The sequence below is a fragment of the Magallana gigas genome, chromosome 4 (assembly GCF_963853765.1).
Source record: "Magallana gigas chromosome 4, xbMagGiga1.1, whole genome shotgun sequence".
Classification (NCBI taxonomy): domain Eukaryota; kingdom Metazoa; phylum Mollusca; class Bivalvia; order Ostreida; family Ostreidae; genus Magallana; species Magallana gigas.
The window spans coordinates 24,087,813-24,106,793 of NC_088856.1; the positions used below are offsets into that span (position 1 = coordinate 24,087,813).

Sequence of the window (18,981 nt, forward strand, 5' to 3'; positions counted from 1 at the left end):
TTACGCTGATTATAAAAATAGTTCCTAGCTAAATTTAGTTGTTGTTGGTTTTTGTGGTTATTTTTATTTGGCATATATTGCTCAGATCATTGTTACTTTGACGGAAACTGTCATCCAATGTCTGCTCTACTTACGTGACGTCACAATGCAACTGAGCAAACGATCTTTAGAGAAATAAATAAAATAGATAGGCGGATCCAAATTTGCATTTTTCTAATGAATTTGATAGAAGATATGTGATCTTGTTATTGGCTTCGCCTTTCACACGGCCACACCGTAAAACATAAATATTTATACATGTATACTGGAGGGTAAACATTTTATTATTATTCGTTTTATCACATTGTTGCATACAGTAAATAAACCACGCTTTAATTTATAATTTATAAGAAACAAATGTTACCGAGTATGTTAAATTAAATTAATGCTGCTATTGGCACAACAATCGCATCGTAAACATGTTAAAAATATGTTTCAGTAAATTAATATATGTAATATTTTAACGACAACTAAAATAACAATTTGATATAGCATTTTAACATTACAATTTCAAATCTTTCGCAAAAAAATAATATAAAAAATAATTTCTAATTTCACCTGGTGGTGTTTCAGTATACTTTGATTTGTGTCACCTAGGTGGCGTTGTTCAGAAAGGTGTGTAAGTAGGAGTTCGTGCTATGAGAGAAATAAAAGAATTTCAAGGGCGACTTCATACATGTATGACCCCATGCATGTTTACACAGTGACATGGCTAACAACAGACATGTATATGGATAAGTGACTCAGCGAATATACGAATATCAAGATGAAAATAAATAAAACAATACATTTACTAAAATATGTGCATTTTTTCGTTCAGGACCTAGATGTTATGTGTAATGTTATCATAACATGGATCACTGAAACAAGAAAATCAATATTTTACTGTAGTACCAGAGAAACATTATGATGTATTCTATACTCTGGCAAATATTTGCACTTGCATGTACATGTGTACATGTACTATTTTAAGATGAATGACACTCTAATAATGACTTAATAGTGTTTTTCCTCCCAATTATGCATAGTTTCATAGAGTTGTCAAAATCTAAAAACAAAAGATTAACATTTCATACAATATTAAAATAACTTTACAACCCTTAAAGAATTGTTGTTATGCAACTTCATGTATATGGTTTTCTATATTTTTATACAAGTAAAATGTATTAACTTTATATAAAATAAAAACAATCATATAAGTTACCTGTAACAAGTGTCCATTCTTTAAAAAAAAATCAGAGGCTGTCCATTCTGAAACAAATAATGGACAGAGACAGGTAAAATGTCAACTTATTTGAATGCTTCAGGTAAGCTGTCCTTAAGGTTTACAAGTATGTGATAGTGCACATTATCAAAATAAAGGGGGGGGGGGCTGTTTTAAAGCTCACTTTTGATCTCAGTCTCACTTTTCCAATATATATTCCATTTCTTGAAGTGAGACGGATATCAAAAGTAAGCTGATATAAGTATGAGACTGTCGAGTCGTTCTTTCATAGAATCGGCAGTTTGAGACCTATATTCTTTACTTAGCTATAAAGTCTCCTTTAACAATTCTTATTTCAATATCCGATGATGTTTATGAACAGATATGTTGATAATGTTTCAGAGATGGTAAGTTGGGTTTTGTACATTTTGCATTCTCAAGAAGACACTTTCAAAGACTTAACAATTATAAATGTATACCCCCCCCCCCCCCCCATTTCCCTTTAAAAAAACACAAAACCACGAGTCTTCGATTTTAATCAATTAAACATTTAAATCATGTTAATTGTTGAAATATATAGAACAAATTATCACACATCCTTGAACTAACACCATTGCATTCGCTAAAATCATCTTTAAGATCATACAACTGTAAAGACTTATGACGGGGAAAGAATACACCGTTATCCTTTGCAATTCCAGTAGATAGCTGTTAAAGGTTTACCGCGAGAATTGTCGTTAATTTTTTTTATACATACCTGTGTTTAACAAAAAGTATTTCTTATGAATATTTAAGATTTTAGATAACATTCGCGTTAAAACATCTGACACCAGCCAATGCAGAGTTTGTTTATTTTTGCTAGTCTGTATAAAGTTAATACAATACTGTAAAGACCTATGTTAATCAACAAAGAAATGAGCTCTGAACTTCAGTCTGTATTACACATTGTGAGAAAAGTCCTCCAGGTTTGAAAAGGTGTAAAAAGAGAGTCCAGTGAATGGTCGAAGAATATAAAACAATTGAACAAACAGTTGGACCCCCCACCCCCCCCCCAAAAAAAAAAAAACAAACAAAAAATAAAAAACAAACAACAACAACAACAACAAAAAAAACCCAAAAAAACATCATCATCATAGTCTTGCAGCACCAATTATAACGTTTCGGATAAACATTGGATTATATATTATAGCTTGTTCAATTATAACATATTTGCACATTACTTCGACTTATCATATTGTAATGATGTACACTTCTATCTATTTATAGCATCAGTATGTCAAATGAATACATGATTATGTCAAATTTGCATTCTTATTTTCAAAGCTTGCTTTTAGGGATTATAAAGAGCTTTTGCATAAAAGAGTGTCTTAATTTTCCCTTAACGAATATAACCGGGAAATATAATTATATATGTTATAATATATTGAATGGGATTAAGCAGAAGGTGCTTTCTATTTATAAATTTGTCCACAGATATAAACCCACGTCTTGTCATTTTCAGATGTCTCAAATTAGATTTAATCATTAAAATTCGGTGTCATTTATTAGTTGCTTATACTAAGACCTATTTTGTTTTCATTTTAAGCCTTCGAGATAAAAGTTACATCATGTAAGTATTAAATGAGCTCAATATATACAATGAAGCTAATATGTTAATACAATCATTTACGACGAAGTTTCAGTGTTGAGGAAAATATCTGCGTTAATCACATAATTAACATGGATAAATGTATTTAGAGCATGTAGCTTTCTCTTGTGTATGTAGCTGTAAAACAAAAACCATACAAATTACTTGTCTTTGTTAAAATTCAGCCACACACATATTCAGCTAAAGTCGAATATTTACATATATTAGTTTATCGGCACCACTGAAGGAAACTTAACTAGTACATAAAAGTTCTGGAAAATTAAGACCAATAACTTTTGCTCGCTAATATACGTAATAATATATCATTTTCACACATATTTTTTTTTTAATTTGAATTGATAAAGCACATAATTATATCTAAATGACAAAAAACAAACACTAGCTTTGAATTTAGTATGAATAAAAATATCTTGCTGAATGTTTAAATAGCTATTTTGATATATAATCTCTTGTATGCTAAGTTTCACAAATGATACGTATGATGGAAAATGAACGCAGAAGAGATTTGGCTTAGGGTACACGTAGCGTCATCAAATAAAATGAAATACTCCGAGTCACTACAATTTTTGAATTTCTTTTCATAACAGTTGATAAAAAAAATATAATTATGCAACGTAATATATCAAAATTATTCTTCTGTAGCGACAACAAAGAAAGAGGTTTGATCATTGTCCGACAATGCATATACATTCATAAACGTTTAGTTACTTACATTTTAATTATATTACAAGTAAACCATTTTGTTGAATTGAAAAATATAAGTAGGTTTTTTTTGGTGTTTTTTTTTAAAAAATAGATTTTTAAAAACGAAAGTTTTTGTTACACGTAAATGCATCCCTTCCGTTACTGAAGACTTTTAAATGACCTGTTTTAGCTATGTGCATGCTCTTTTATTTTATATTTTCCTCCAAATACTTCACATTGCAACTAGCTCTGAAAAAGCAAAATTGTTGAATTGCATCACCAAAAAAATGCAATACATGTATGATCAGTAATTGTTAAAAATGGAAACTTTTGTTTGAAAAAAAAATCACTCTTTTTTAATGATTACTTTCAATTGTTAAGAAAGGAATTTTCAACATCTTCCAGATGAATCAAATATGTCTGAGAAAAGAAATACATAGAAATATGTCAATACTTTGGCATTCACAATTAAGGTGGAAGGCTACTTCGTCACAAAATGTCTGACATCCGTTTGAAACGCCATTTTGTTCCGGATTGATAGCATTATGTCGTGGTACAAAATAGCTATACACCGTTCAATTGAACTCTTCTAACGAGGTAGATGAGATAAGAATGAAATCACCAAAACGCTTGAAAATATGTCAATTCCCTTCCTGATTAAAGCTTTCAACTAACATTGATTATCAGCTGTTATGTAGAGAAAACGTAAAATCGAAAAAAATATATTGTTTCCCTGCTAATGGCAATACATATTTGTCATGTCATCTGCAACAGACGATCATAAATATGTGACGGATTATCGATAAAGGTGAGCAGATAATTTTCGCTTGAACCCTTTACATGTATGCATGATTAATATAAAACTAAAGTCCCGTAGTACCATCTCTTGTATTAATTGATTCCAACTTCCCAAATTTAAAACATTTGCAGTATTAGACTTGCATTGAAAGTTTGAAACTTAACTAATGTATTTTAATTTAAATAGATATAGCTAGGTAGGCTAGCAATAGCAGTGGAAGCCGGATTTGCAAGCCAAATGAGGGAACGACAGAATCTTGAAAAAGAGCATGTTTTTAATAACCACACATACATGTGTATCACTATGGACATCTAATGTATGTATAAATATGCATATGGTTTTTTATAATTTGTATTGTATATAAAAAAGTAAAAGGCAATGTAACTACGAACAATTTGTTTTAAAGAGTTAAATATAATTATAATGCATTCATCAAAAATATAATTTTTCAGATTTAAACATTATCATAAACGTTTTTTTAACACTACTAACCTTATTCCTAAAAGTTAGCATATAGTTTTACCTTTTTTAAATTTTTCTTCGTGATTTTTTTTTTAAATTAGAAAATTGGTCTCAAGATATTTGAGACCAAGTACAATCAAGAAAGACAACTCTTAAACAGGATCTTTCAAACCAAGCTTTTTGAAATAATTCAGTATCTCTTTTAATTTCTCAATTTCATTCAATTTCTTTTTTTCATGTCATTAACCAACGAATATTGTTTCTATTTTCATATTTTTGTGGGATTTCATCCAGCAGTTTGCCTTAAAAGAATTTTTAAATATTTTAGTTTCATATTTATGTGGATTCCAATAAAAATCATACAAACTTCATTCATGATTATTTTGTTTTTCATTTTTAAACTTTATAACATTTCACTTTCATTAGAGTTTTAAAACAGAAATGTTTAAAAAATTGACATATAAGAGGTGATCTGGAAGCAGGCTGATGTTTTAAAAATTCTCTTAAAATAGAGTATTGTACTTTGAGGTCAATTATTGGTGAATACTTTGCCTATTATAAGTAACAAATGCATGCAACAAAAATCCCCTACACTTATTTGGTGTAGACATCCCCCTTAACTTAGTAAAAATTAAATTCCATTTTTTTGCATATCGACAGGTAATATGGTGGTAGTCAAAAATAGAAGGGAAATTATGCGTATTTATGAATTCATGTCAGCTTTAATAAAGTCATTGATAATGCAGGCATATACAAGTAACATTTCAAACACTTTTGTTTCCTTTATTATCATGATTAAGAAAGCAAATGCTGCTACTGGAAGTTACCGTTACTTACATCAATTTTACATCTTCTTTGACAAAGTAGACAAACATATGAGACATTGTAAGAAAAAAATTAAATACATGTTGTAATTGTATAATTTACACGAACTTATGCCATGAGGATCATCGAGGTCAACATTTAAATGTCTGGTGCGGTTTTGAACTCTTTTAAAGTCAATTACCAGATATCAGATGAACGATCTTTTAAAAGATTGGCATTTTAAGGAGATAATTTATGGTTAAAATTACGTGCTTAAGAAACTGCACATATCTCGCAATGCCGAGAGGCTTTGCTATACAAAAGAGGTTGCATGCTAATTTATGGTTTTTTTTTAAATTTAGTTAACAATCAATGAAATGAAAAACCCTTACACACAATAAAGTTAAAGTTTTCTACAGAAAAAAAAATGCTGCTTTGCTCATAGGTTCGACAAAAGCCCTTTTTTCATTATGACACATTTTTTTCTTCTCAATGCGCCTCGGTAAGAGGAAGTAAAATACATTGGGATTTACCAATGTACATGTTCCAGCGACCATTAAATGGGGAATCATGAACTTCTTATTTTCGTGTTTTGGAATAGCCTTTCTGTTGGGAATGCTGTGGAGTAATATTTTTTCCCAGTCATTGTATGATGATGGTAATCGAAACTACGAAGAGATTAACAGGGATAGCAAGCTTGTCGTTATTCAATCATTGTTACACAATACAGAGACTACCCTGAAGGAAAAGATCAACCGTTTACAAGAGAAAACAAACATGGAAACTTTAATGACTGAACATTTTAATGAGATGCTCAGCATATACATGACCAAAAAGGTTCCTAACGGTAGGTTGAATATTTGTTTAAGCCCAAATATTATCAACAGTTGTCGTTAATATGTGTTGTAATGTTTAGATGTTTGAAGCTTTAGTTTTTCACAAGATGAAGTTTTGTCATTCAGTGAAATGAAAGGTAACAGAAATGAAACTAAAAGGTAACTAAAATTACACGAGAGTGCAATGCCATTCAGTTACCTTTCACGAGCGTTCAGTTGACTGATTGATATATATTCAAATGTGTTTGTTTTGAATAAAACAATAATAATTCTAAAATGTTATCATAAAATATAGATACAACGATTGACGAAGTGTGTTCAAGACATCCATATTTGATTTTAAGAAGTCATACTGACTGCCATAGATACTATAACTGTTCTGGTGGAGTCGGACGATCCATTGAATGCAGTTATCCATTTTTATTTTCTGATGAAACTCTCCAGTGTGAAAACTACACGAAAGTTTCCTGTGGGACAAGATATGAACCAAAGTGGGCTTGTAAGTAATAACAAAACTTAAAAAAAATAATTACATGTACTACTATCTTTTCCAACCGTGTCTGATAAAATGTTGAAAACTTGTTTCTTTTGCATTAAAATGTTAGATCATAATATCACTATTCAGAGAGAGAGAGAGAGAGAGAGAGAGAGAGAGAGAGAGAGAGAGAGAAGGGTAGATATACAAAGACTTACTCTTTTTGGCGAATTGTAGGTGAATATTCTGGAATGACATGCATGCGTGCGCATTGTATCCCATGCAGTGTGTCATTCCCACCATGTCGAGGGCTAAACGATGGGTTCCAGTCATGGCCAGGGAGGACTGAATCTCCCTATTATGTTGTTTGCAAAAACGAAAGAACAGTTGACGAAGGTGTGTGTCCTGTGGACGCTATATGGAACAGTCAAGGGTTCCCTTACAAAGGACGCTGTGTGCACCGCTTTGCCCTTCCTACAGATTACAACCCAAACGGCGCCCTACCTTCGTGTAATGGAACATCTGACGGGAATTATCAATATCCTGATCGACCTTGTGATGCCTATTACAAGTGTGAATGTGGTGTAGCTTCTGCTGTGAAATGTCCAAACAACACTGTTTTTGATACTGTGAAGAAGACTTGTGAAATTGGAGGAACATGTGTTACGTAATTTAAGTATATCCCCAATGATTTCATAATGTTATTTATTTTGATCTAACTTTTTTTATTATGGTTGGAAAATGTTTAGATAATTTGAAACATTACTTAATGTACTTTTTCGACGACGAAATCCACGAAAATATGAATCACGCGAATATTGAGGAAAGTGTGTATTTTGATACCATATTTATCTTAATGCATTACTGTTTACATGTAACAGTTCAATTAAAACCAATTCTCTTGTAAAAGTTTATGAAAGCTACTGTTAAGATAGCAAAAGCTAACTACTTTATTTATTTTTTAATGAAATTTGCTTTTACATTGTTTTTTCTGGATTTTTTTTTCTTCACAATATGTATTCGTAATAATCAATCTATTATCCGAAGAGTCCATATTGCAAAATAATTTAAACATAATCTATTGTCGTGCTTATATAACACATATTGAAAAAATGCTATGATGCTTAACAATTTGTCATACAATGTGTTGTTTTAGTATTGTTATACAATCTTGATAGGTTCGGTAGTTTAAGACTTTTTAAATGTATGCTGTATGCTGAGCATTCATTTTTTACATGAATTTGATCAACTCTCCTACGCAGTTACTTTTGCAAAACGGAAATGAAATAGTGTGTGGACATAAGCACAAATAATCACCGCTGACAAGACCAAATACTTGAAAATAATCGATAAATTTGATGTAATGTATTCAAAAGCATTGTTTTGTTTGATTGTTTTTGTTTTGTTTTTCTCAAGGAAACTTATTCATTAATACATGGAAACAGGCAGATTGAAAATGTCAAGACTTAGTCGAATGTGTTCTTCGTCAGAGTTATATAAGACTAGTTCTCTGTCGCAATTGTAACTACTCGGCCAATGATCGAGTAGTTACAATGTCATTCATTACCAGCAGTAGCGTTGTGAATCAAGGACATGCAGACTACCCAATCTAAGGATAGAGTCTGACCAAGTACTTGTGTAGATTATACCTCAATTATTATTATTTGTTTGTTAAAATTGTTAAAAATTGCTTAGATACAATTATCAAGAAATATTTTGATTACTGAATATACATAATGCATCGTAGAGTTCGATTGCTTTAATTCTATCTTTAAATATTACACAACATGATTCATATTGGTCTTTCCATCTATAGCTTAGTATTCGTGTCGGAGAAGCCCTATAATTCATACTAAGAAAAAGTGTGGGTAATTATTTAATACAGCCAAGAATCTTCTCGCTATTATTTTAATTTTACATACAGCACTTTAGTAGACCACAGACTAATGAAAAGCTGTATTCAAAAATGCGCTTGTATTTAACATGTAAAATACATTTTCATAAGTATTTGTCAAATATAAAAAGGCCAATGATGCTTCCTTTGATGATTTATCCGGGATATGAAGGTGGCGACATTGCAGAAAACATATATAACACATCTTTCTTATAACAATTTATTAAAATGATTGTAAAAAGTAGGTAAAAAATATTAAATTACTGTTATTATACACCAGAACGTTAGCTTAAAGAATCAGCCAAATCGTCTCCTTTGGGAATTTAAGTTTGACATTGTCATGATAATTTCTTGCAGTCCGTGATTTTTCCTAGGTCGCTGTAGGTATTGACCAATCGATAAATGGGACGTAGAGATTTCAGTCTTGTTGTTTCTATAGAGCTATGGATTGAATATTAGTGTTTGTTAGAAATAGATGGAGTCATAGATTCCGTAGATGTAAACAAATAACAATAAACAGAGTATATTATTTAGATTTAGTAGATAATTATGCATTTCCTAATTCCTACCTTGATTAATATTTTTGGTTTAGGAACGTTAAGAAAGGAAAAATATATAACTGTTTCTATTGAAACAAACATTGATACAAGCAAAACAATCATTCAGGTTTTTTTTTCAAAAGATTTGTCATTCTTTTTACATAAAATATAATTCAAATTATGATTAATGTAGTTGTGTCGCCTCATAACAGAAAGACATTAATACAAGGATACTAATACATGTTTAAAAAAAAAACTAAAAAATATTATTGATGATTGTTTCTGAATGATTTTTAAAGATTGAAAGAGTTTTTTCACGTTTTGAAAAGTAGATATTGTTTGTCACATGCACTAAAATGGAAATTCGAATTTGTAATGAAGAAAGCTGCAAATTAATATGATACCGGTATTTTAGTATGAATAACTGGGCATTAATCATCAGTTCAGAAAAAATAGAGAGGGTAGTAAGAAGAAAGTTTCTACGGTAGCATATTGTTGATTGCCGAAAAGTTCAACAATGTTATTTTGTTGTATCTATGATACACCCATTTTAAGATGTAAAAGATGTCTACACATCGCCCTTAAAGCACTTTTTGATTGAGTAAGTCTTTATTACATGCAAGTCTCTTAAATCAACGGATCGATTGCAATAAGGATATCAGAAGATTAAAAGTGTCGCCTAACATTTAATTGCATTTGGTTGGTGTAATCTAAGATAGAATGTTGACACGGTTTAATAACGTTAATAACTGAAAGTTATAAAGCCCACTCAATTTAGTTTGAATGTGATATCATGAAACACTCATATATACAGGAACCGTTACTTGATTGTTTCATTTGACCACCGGTTACAATGGCCGGTCGGATAATGCAAGTCCTTTTTCCCTTGCTGACGGTATTGCTGGCAGTTAAATCTGCGCCAATTCAAACGCCGAGGAAAACTTATAATATGTAAGTGCGATATACTTCATGATTGGTGCAAAAAATAACTTTATATAAGTATTTCTGTACATTTGAAAGTTAAATTTCACCTTTATATTAGTAAAAAAGGTAATTTGTTAAAAGTGATATGGAAATGTATCTAAATATCACGGAATAAAACTTAGTACTCACATTGAAAAAAATATGTAATTCGGACTGTCCAACAAAGAATATTTTCGCGTTTTAGAAAGTTTACAAGTGGGTAGTGGCATCTAAATTTGAAATAAGAGAGGAAAGTGGAAACTTTGAAGTAATTGAAAGTCTCTATTATGTATTAGGACGACATTTTCTATAAGATTCGGACATTAAGAAAGACAGGAAAGTCTAGGGGGGAATTGGGTTATTACATAAAATCTACAGATGCATATGTAGAAACCTAAAGCTGGTCATTGAGATTAGGGTTTGATCTTTCAGGGACAAGTTGGTGAGGGTGCACCCTATGTCTTTGGAACAAGTTGTGGCGTTAGAGAAACTTCAGAATCATCCATCAATGAAGGCAAGTTAAATGTTGTTCTTCTTAAATTAAAAAACTAAAATTAAATATTTACCTAAATGTGATTGTACGGAAATACATGTGTTTAATGCATCTAATTTTATGATAAATAATATAAATTCATGCTTATGAATAGAGTTCATAACTCTTAGTTTAGATTCATATAAAATGTCTCTTCTCTTTTAGCTTGATTTCTGGAAGGTGCCACATTTAAACACCAGCGTCGATATTCATGTTCCCATACATATGTATAATGACGTCACAAAGCACCTGTCACGTGTTGGGTTACATCCTTCCTTGTTAATTAATGATTTACAAAGGTGCGTTCAAAATGTTTATGGATATTGTTTAGAATTTGCATTTCCGCTTGTTCCTAAATGAATAAAAAAACCTTTTTCAAAGAAATCATTAGAAGTTATCAATATCATTTATTCTTGATCATAATTTGATCAGTCTTTAATGATTTCATGTAGAACTTAGCAAAATGACAATTGATATTTTGTTGCTAAGGTTTTGATATTGTATCAATATAAATGATAATATCATATACCAGAGAATATATGTACCAAAATATTTTGTTTGGTTTCACATATATAGACTGAAAGTAAGAACTAATATCAAATATTATATTGCATAGCATAAAAACAGGACATTAGTGAGAATTTAGATTTTATAAAAAAAATTGTAACAACCATTGACGAAAAAATTAAATTTTGAAATTGGATAATGTATATAACTTCTTTGGTTGATTGAACAATACATTGACTTCGTTAATTATCTTAATGTTTCTATTATGTTTTGGGATTAGAATTAGTCTAATTTTAAACGTATGTAAAAGATTACGTTAGGCGTTTTATTTACTATTTTAAAAAATAGAATATTTTTCTGGGCTTTTGTTGAATTGGTTCTAGTGTGATTGACCAAGAGCAAGCTTCTATGGAGATTCCTGATTACGTCATCAACTCTTTTGGTGTGATGTCTATTTCTGGATTAAAACCTCGAAACTCGGACATAGTTGGGAAGTACGCCCGCCATAGCGAGGTAATTCGAATTTCTGTACATAATTTTCCCTTCAAAATACAATGTACCAACGACATTCTAATACATTATGTTGAAACATAGGCACACGTATGTGTTGTAGATTCTATTGAAACTAAGATATGTTTTATTTAAATTGAAAACTGTATTGTACAAAAAATTTATGACGACTTCTTCATTGTGCGTACAATTACTAGAAAGTACGTTCTTTTTACTCCCAATGATAAGCAAATGTTTTATTCAATAACAGACTATTTTAACAATGATACAGATATAATTTTTTTTATATTTTTTTGATTGAAAAATTAAATTTGTCTGAATTTCAGATTGATAGCTGGCTTATTAATATAGCGGATCAATATCCAACCCTCGCTAAAGTGGAATCAATTGGAAGTTCTCATGAGGGGAGAGACATGAAACTTATCAGGGTAAACAAACCTCAACAGTTTAGGAGATATTAAAAACTTTATACAGTCATATCATTATCTATATGTAGTATCTGCATAGCACCCAATAAAATTCAGATTGGTATTGTTTCATAACGCAATTATATATCAACTCAATAAGCAAAATTCGGTCAGCATTTTTTTATCAGCTAGAGCAACTGTAACTAACAACAAATAATGAGACAATAGAGAGGTTGAGATTTTAAACGTGTACGGGTATGCGTACGTGTGTTAAAACTACACGTACACGTACACGTTTTTTGTAATTTATCAGTTGAGATTTCTTAACTTGTAGGATATAAATGTGTACGTAAATCGACGCAGTTTTGTGACATGAATTTATTTAGTTAATTCCAAATAAATGGTAAATTTCTTATCAATTTTCATGGAAATGAAGTTTAAAAATCTATATACTGTATCACAAGAATACATTCACTCATCAATAAGATTTTATTTGTTGTAAATAGCTACACGTTTGTACTTCCGTGTAGACGACACTCTACAAGTTTAGAGAACGTGTAGAAACCATGTCGTCACAAAAACTGATGACGTAATACGCGAAGAATTTAGGTGATTCCCCTAGTTCACGTACATTTGAAATCTAAACCTCTCTAATATATACCGAAATGCTCTAAGAAATACCTGTACAAAATTATTGAAACAATGCGCTTTCTTACGTTGTGATATTAATATGTTCTCTTTGATAAAACTTTGACTTTTTTTCACAATTTGTTTTAAACATTTTTGCTTTCTGGTAATCAAACAGCTAATCACACAGTCATAACTACGTTTTTTTACAGATTGGCAAAAACAACGAGGCTCGGACAAAACCAATCATTTGGATAGAAGCCGGAATTCACGCCAGGGAGTGGGTGGCCCCCGCAACGGCAATTTACACAATACACAAGGTTATATTTACAAGATACATGTACTTCTACTTTTTTCTTGATTTTTTATAAGCTAAAAATAAGAAAGCAACTACATGACTGGATATTTGGAGGAGTGGGCAGGGATAAAATCCTAAACTGAAATTGGGTAACCGTTATACTTGGCCTTAATTCGGTTTGTTGCAGCTGACTGAAAAAAAATTAACAAATTTTTCGGCTTACATCGGCTCTTTGTTCCATGTGCAGGGTATTGTTGCAACTGAAAATAGTTTCATTGTTTGCATAAGATATTCACATGCTATTTTATAGCATTTATAATACAGTAGCCATGTTTTTAAAAAGGACATGCAAATACTTATAATGCATGTGTATTGTCATATTAATTAATCATTTATAATGTACAAACTGGCGCGTATAAAATGTACTTGTGCATCTACTTACATGTATATAATGTATATTTATCTCTGCCACTTGAATGATTTTGAAGAATTGACTCTGATAATCCACATGCATATTTTATGCTTACTTATTATACACAGTCAACGCTGTAACTAAATATGCATGTATGAGTTGGGTTGTGATATGTTATGAAAACATATAATCAATTTTTGATGTTAATTTTATTAACAACCCACATGTAGTTACTAACGGAGTATGGAATCAACCCTGTTGTGACGCAGTTAATGGATGAATTCGATTGGCTAATTCTTCCTTCAGCTAACCCGGACGGTTATGAATATAGCCACACTATGGTAAATTAGACTGATATTATAATATATTGTTTTAGCATGACTAGATAAACTTATGAAAATGTACAATTTACATTATTACCCTTGTAAGTAATTATAATATAATGTAAAACAAGCTACAACTTTAGACATTCATTGTAATTTATGGTTAAACAAAATGCTTAAACATTTAGTATTGCTGTAAAACTTATGAATAAAATAATCAAAATTATTTTTTCAAAATATTTTTTGATACAAGGACCGTCTCTGGAGGAAGACCAGAAGCCGTCAGTCGGGGCGCTGTACAGGCGTGGATCCAAACCGGAATTTCGACATCTCGTTTGGAGGTAGTTATGCTTAGATCTTCTCATCTTAAAATACAAACTATTAAATTGAATTTGAAAAACTTAATATTTTAAAATAACCCGGACTTGTACGAAATATTTTTCAACCATAGGAAATATGTTTTTATGAAACAATGCAACTGCAAAGTAACGCAAGTATGTTCGTGGAAAACCTTGCATGTATTAATAAATCAGTATATTATTTTTTTTCAATGATTACATATCTATCGCTTCGTTTTAACATTTAAAAGGAGCAGGAACAAGCACAAACCCCTGCAGCGATATTTATCCCGGAACCAGTGCCTTCTCCGAGTCAGAAACTAGAAACATCCGAGACGCCTTGCTGTCGGAGAGGGCGCGGATCAAGCTGTTTTTGTCGTTCCATGCGTACTCCCAGCTCATACTGACACCGTACGGCTACACCAGTATCAAACCCTCAGATAACCAGGAACTGGTAAGTACATAAATACGGAATTAATTTCTTTTTTAACAAAATTTATTTAAACGTTAATGAAACATTTTATGTTATCTAGATGACTAAATAACCAACTGTCTGGAGAGTTATTTTTTTTAATCAGTATCATTAGTCAATTATTTACATAAACCAACTGTTCAAAGATTGATTTTGGTGTAAATTTTATTTTACAAACTGATGGCTACATGGATTTGAATTTCAAATCCTCAACAAATTAAATTTTCTTATGATTTCAATTTAGTACAATACTTCATTATGCAGTCTTTATATATCCATTCGTTTGATACATGTAATACTTATCAATTAAATCATATGCAGTGACACAATGAAGTATTGCCTAAGTGTAAATACTGTTGATACTAACTTCTATCATCGCATTTTTAGATTTTTTTAATCAAAGGAACTGGTTAGCTCTCTCGTAGATGGCGACAAATAAAATCCGAACTATTATGTTTGTTTGTATATGAAGTGCCGACAACTAGTCCTTTTTCATGCAAATCAATGATTCCTTTAAATGCTTTACTAAAATTTTATTTTCAGATGAGAGTCGCAGAGGCAGGGGTAGCGTCACTGAAGACGATTCATGGCGAGATGTACACCGCTGGAACACCGCCTGATCTCCTGTGTAAGAACGAATCCTTACATTAACATATGATATGATATTTTTCTGTATAAAATAAACACGTAAAATTAGGCATAGAAACAACAATTCTGGCCCCGGGGCCATAAAACTTAGATGAGCTCCTTTTTGATCTCAGTCTTACGTACTTTTCCACAAGGAATATATAGTAGAAAAGTGAGACTTAGATCAAAAGTGAGCTTGTCTAAGTTTTATGGCCCCGGGGCCAGGTTCAACTCTTCATTTCATTGATTCATCTGAATAAAATATTGACTACTTTATTTACAGTCAAGTTTAAATCATTTATCATTTTATATATGTCGGATGAGCCTCGAATTATTTAAATTATTAAAAGTTGTGGAGGTATAATAATTAAGTTTAATTTTTAAAACTAGTAACTTTTCTATGTACATGTATTTTCTGTTTACAAATGAACTCAACGAATTTTAACTACAGATTACCCTGAATATGAAATTTTGAAACATATGCACTTGCAGATGAGTAAATTGTAAATGATAAAAAGATAAGTGATAAGTAGAATGAACAGCACTTTATATTGGTGTAATTTCCAAGTATTAGTCTAAAAGTAAACAAACATTATAGATTCATACATGCATGTTTCTAGAACATTTGATATAATAGCAACATTGATAAATTGGTCGCAATGAATATCACACCGAATATTTTATTGTAGCTTTCATAATACATCCCTTCAGTTTACATCATTGCGATAATTATACAATCAATAGCGTTTGACTTTATATCTTACACCAAAAACAAAAAAAACGTACAATCTTCCAGACTTCTGAATACAATTTTTCAGACGCTGCCTCCGGTGGTTCATATGACTGGGCGAAATCGGTGGCAGGAATACAGTATGCCTACACGTACGAGATGAGACCGGCTGAAGCAAGCTTCGGACAATCCGGATTTATCCTTTCCGAATCAGAAATTATACCGAATGCAGAAGAAGTATGGGCGTCTCTTGTCACTATAGCAACGGAAATCCAATACTAGAGAGAAAAATGTTTTCGGTTATTTTTCATGTTTCATTAAACAAATAGAGTAGCATTTAGGGTTTTTGTTTGTTTATTTGTTTTTATATATTATATATTTTCTATGACAACCAGATGGTAAAAACCTTACCAATAATTATGAATAACATCCTTGAATTGATAATATGGTAGGACATCTCTGCATTAAAATTGTTCAAACCGCTTTCATTGGTTAGCATTTTTAATTTTACGACTTTCTATGGGTGAAAAACATGCGCGGAGGTGTTAAGGAAGCATTTGGAGTCTTAGTTACATGTAATTTCCTGAAATAACAAATCTTAGTTATTGTGTACATATTCAAATATCTAAGCAACAAAACGTAGACCAAGAACAAATAAAGAATATGCTGGAGACAATTTTTTTCTTCACAAATTAGACTGTATTACGTAGATTTACACAGTGATGGCGTCCTGACTGAATGTTGAATGTCGGGTAAATTTTATGGGAAAGCATTGTAAACAGGTTCAAAATATTAAGTAATCTAAGAACTTGAATAAAGGATTTCGGTGTGATTTATTGAGAACGGAACAAAAGAATAATGGGAGAGATGTTAGTTTTAACAATTATTCGCTTTAAGGTAATACTAATATGTAAATCTGCTTTTATTTCTCGACCAGGCTATCCTCTGTCGTTGTTTCTGATATAAAAATCCGACTAAACCAACATTACCCCGTATATATTGAATTCAAACTTTAGATGTATCGATGTTTTAACTAATGCTTAAATTGAAAAGTGCTGCTAGAATCCTGTGTTATGTGATGTTTTGATGCAACATGCCGTTTTCCGTGCAAACTGTATAAAAGTTGGGAAGGTTTTTTTTTTACTTAAAAAAATGTTTCCAATAAATGAGAGTTTAGCGTGATTTGGTGTATTAATTATTTTTCGTGATAGATAATTATAATTGTCAAACGTATTTAAATAAGCTTGAAATTTTCTCAATCACAGTAGCTGTTGCGTTGCGTATCCAAAAAATATGAAAAGGTACCATCTCTCAGTTATGCAAATTATATAATCTCTATATCTCTCAAGCTCTCCATCTCTCACTTTCTTTGTCTGTCTCTCTCTTTTCTATTTCTCTCTCTCTCTCTCTCTCTCTCTCTCTCTCTCTCTCTCTCTCATACTTATTGTTATGCATTGTATATGTTATTGATTTAGTTTCGTGTTGCTGCTGTCCTTGGTCATGTTTGTATCAGGGTCTGTACCTGACACTCCACAACAGGTGGTGACGAAGTACAACAACTACAAAACAATATGTACCGGACTGGGTTATAAAGCCACACTATGCGACGGTGAACAGACAGGTAAATTTGTATATATTTATATACAATTACATTTTTCCGAACTCAATTACTTAACTATAGTCCGTCCCGGGTTACTGCTTCCGTAACTTGTTGCCGAATTTTAACGAGAATTCAGTCACATACCTCTGCAAAAGTCCCGTGGAATTTCTAGTTTTGTTATGTAGTGAAATCTTTTAAGCGGCAGATAGGGCGTTTTAAATCTAAAAAGTCTAATTCTTTTTTTTTTCCTCAGTCAGTTTGACAATCGTACACGTTTAGCCACCACGATTATCGAAATGTTATAAAGCAACAGGTGTAGGAAACAAACTTTGGGCGTAGTATAGATTATAGGCTTTAAAACTGAAGTTGATAAAAATCTATATTCCAAGAACAAAAAAAAAAGAGGTATTACTACAAATTTGATGCGTGGATTGTAGGTCAATACAGATTATTGAATAAAAAAAATGTTATCAAAGCATCGCAAGAAAATATACTTTTAAAACATGCTTTAAATATTTGAGCAGACATACTTGGTTTCCAAGCGTCAATGAAAGATAACTTGGAGAATATGAAAACCCGTGAGACAGTAATATTTAATCAAGTTTCCCTGAATGAAGGCAAGGCTTACGATACCAACTCAGGAAAATTCACCGCGCCGATTGATGGAGTTTATTTCTTTAGCTGGGGAATACTTACAGAAAATGGGAAATATTTTGTAACTGAAATTGTTCGAAATGGCATTTCAGTTGCGTACAATTACACCGATGGAAGAGGTCGCCAGCGCGGAGCAGGAAATATAATGACGTCATCGAACGCTTTAATCAAAATGAAGAAAGGCGATGAAGTTTGGATCAGAACCCATTTAAACTATGTTTAAATTAGGTCGATGTGGACAATGGTGTTACTTCTCTGGATTCAAAATATAAGAAAACCATTTTATTACAAAGATGCAAAGCAGCATGTACATAGTACATAAATTAAAAGGTACATACTTCTACTTGTTGGAGTGTTGTTCTTTTAGCAATATTTCTGCAAAATAATGTTAACACGCAAGCATTTTCATAATACATGTAATTAATCTGAAAGTATATCGATCTTTCTATTTTTCTTTCTATTTTTTATTCTATTCTTTACTATTTAAGATTATATCTGTACAATATATAAACTCTACAAAGAGTAAAAAAGGTGTGGCGTTAAAGAAAATGCCGGTCCTCTTAAACGTATCAAACACACTCGGTTATTAAGAATTTT

The 18,981-nt window shown here is 31.4% G+C and overlaps 1 protein-coding gene and 1 long non-coding RNA gene across 2 annotated transcripts; both read left to right on the plus strand.

Moving 5' to 3' along the window:
• The first annotated feature begins 10,176 nt into the window (after positions 1–10,176).
• On the plus strand, positions 10,177–16,512 carry LOC105326769 (carboxypeptidase B). The gene is made up of 11 exons (XM_066081692.1): positions 10,177–10,335; positions 10,780–10,861; positions 11,045–11,178; positions 11,770–11,899; positions 12,223–12,324; positions 13,143–13,250; positions 13,871–13,981; positions 14,217–14,304; positions 14,553–14,755; positions 15,317–15,401; positions 16,219–16,512. Exons 1-11 carry the CDS (start codon positions 10,238–10,240, stop codon positions 16,410–16,412), a joined length of 1,335 nt encoding a protein of 444 aa, XP_065937764.1. The 5' UTR covers positions 10,177–10,237; the 3' UTR covers positions 16,413–16,512.
• A 1,097-nt stretch (positions 16,513–17,609) lies between these two features.
• Positions 17,610–18,727, plus strand: LOC136275148 (uncharacterized). Its single transcript, XR_010713676.1, has 2 exons — positions 17,610–17,751; positions 18,255–18,727. It is a non-coding gene; the product is annotated as an uncharacterized lncRNA (long non-coding RNA).
• The last annotated feature ends 254 nt before the right edge of the window (positions 18,728–18,981 follow it).

What these genes read in the sequence shown, in the direction of transcription:
- LOC105326769 (XM_066081692.1), top strand. Translation starts at nt 10,238, where the DNA reads ATGGCCGGTCGGATAATGCAAGTCCTTTTTCCCTTGCTGACGGTATTG. An exon ending in ATGAATATAGCCACACTATG is followed by an intron (nt 13,982 to 14,216) that starts GTAAATTAGACT and finishes TTTTGATACAAG; the next exon opens with GACCGTCTCTGGAGGAAGAC. An exon ending in AACACCGCCTGATCTCCTGT is followed by an intron (nt 15,402 to 16,218) that starts GTAAGAACGAAT and finishes ACAATTTTTCAG; the next exon opens with ACGCTGCCTCCGGTGGTTCA.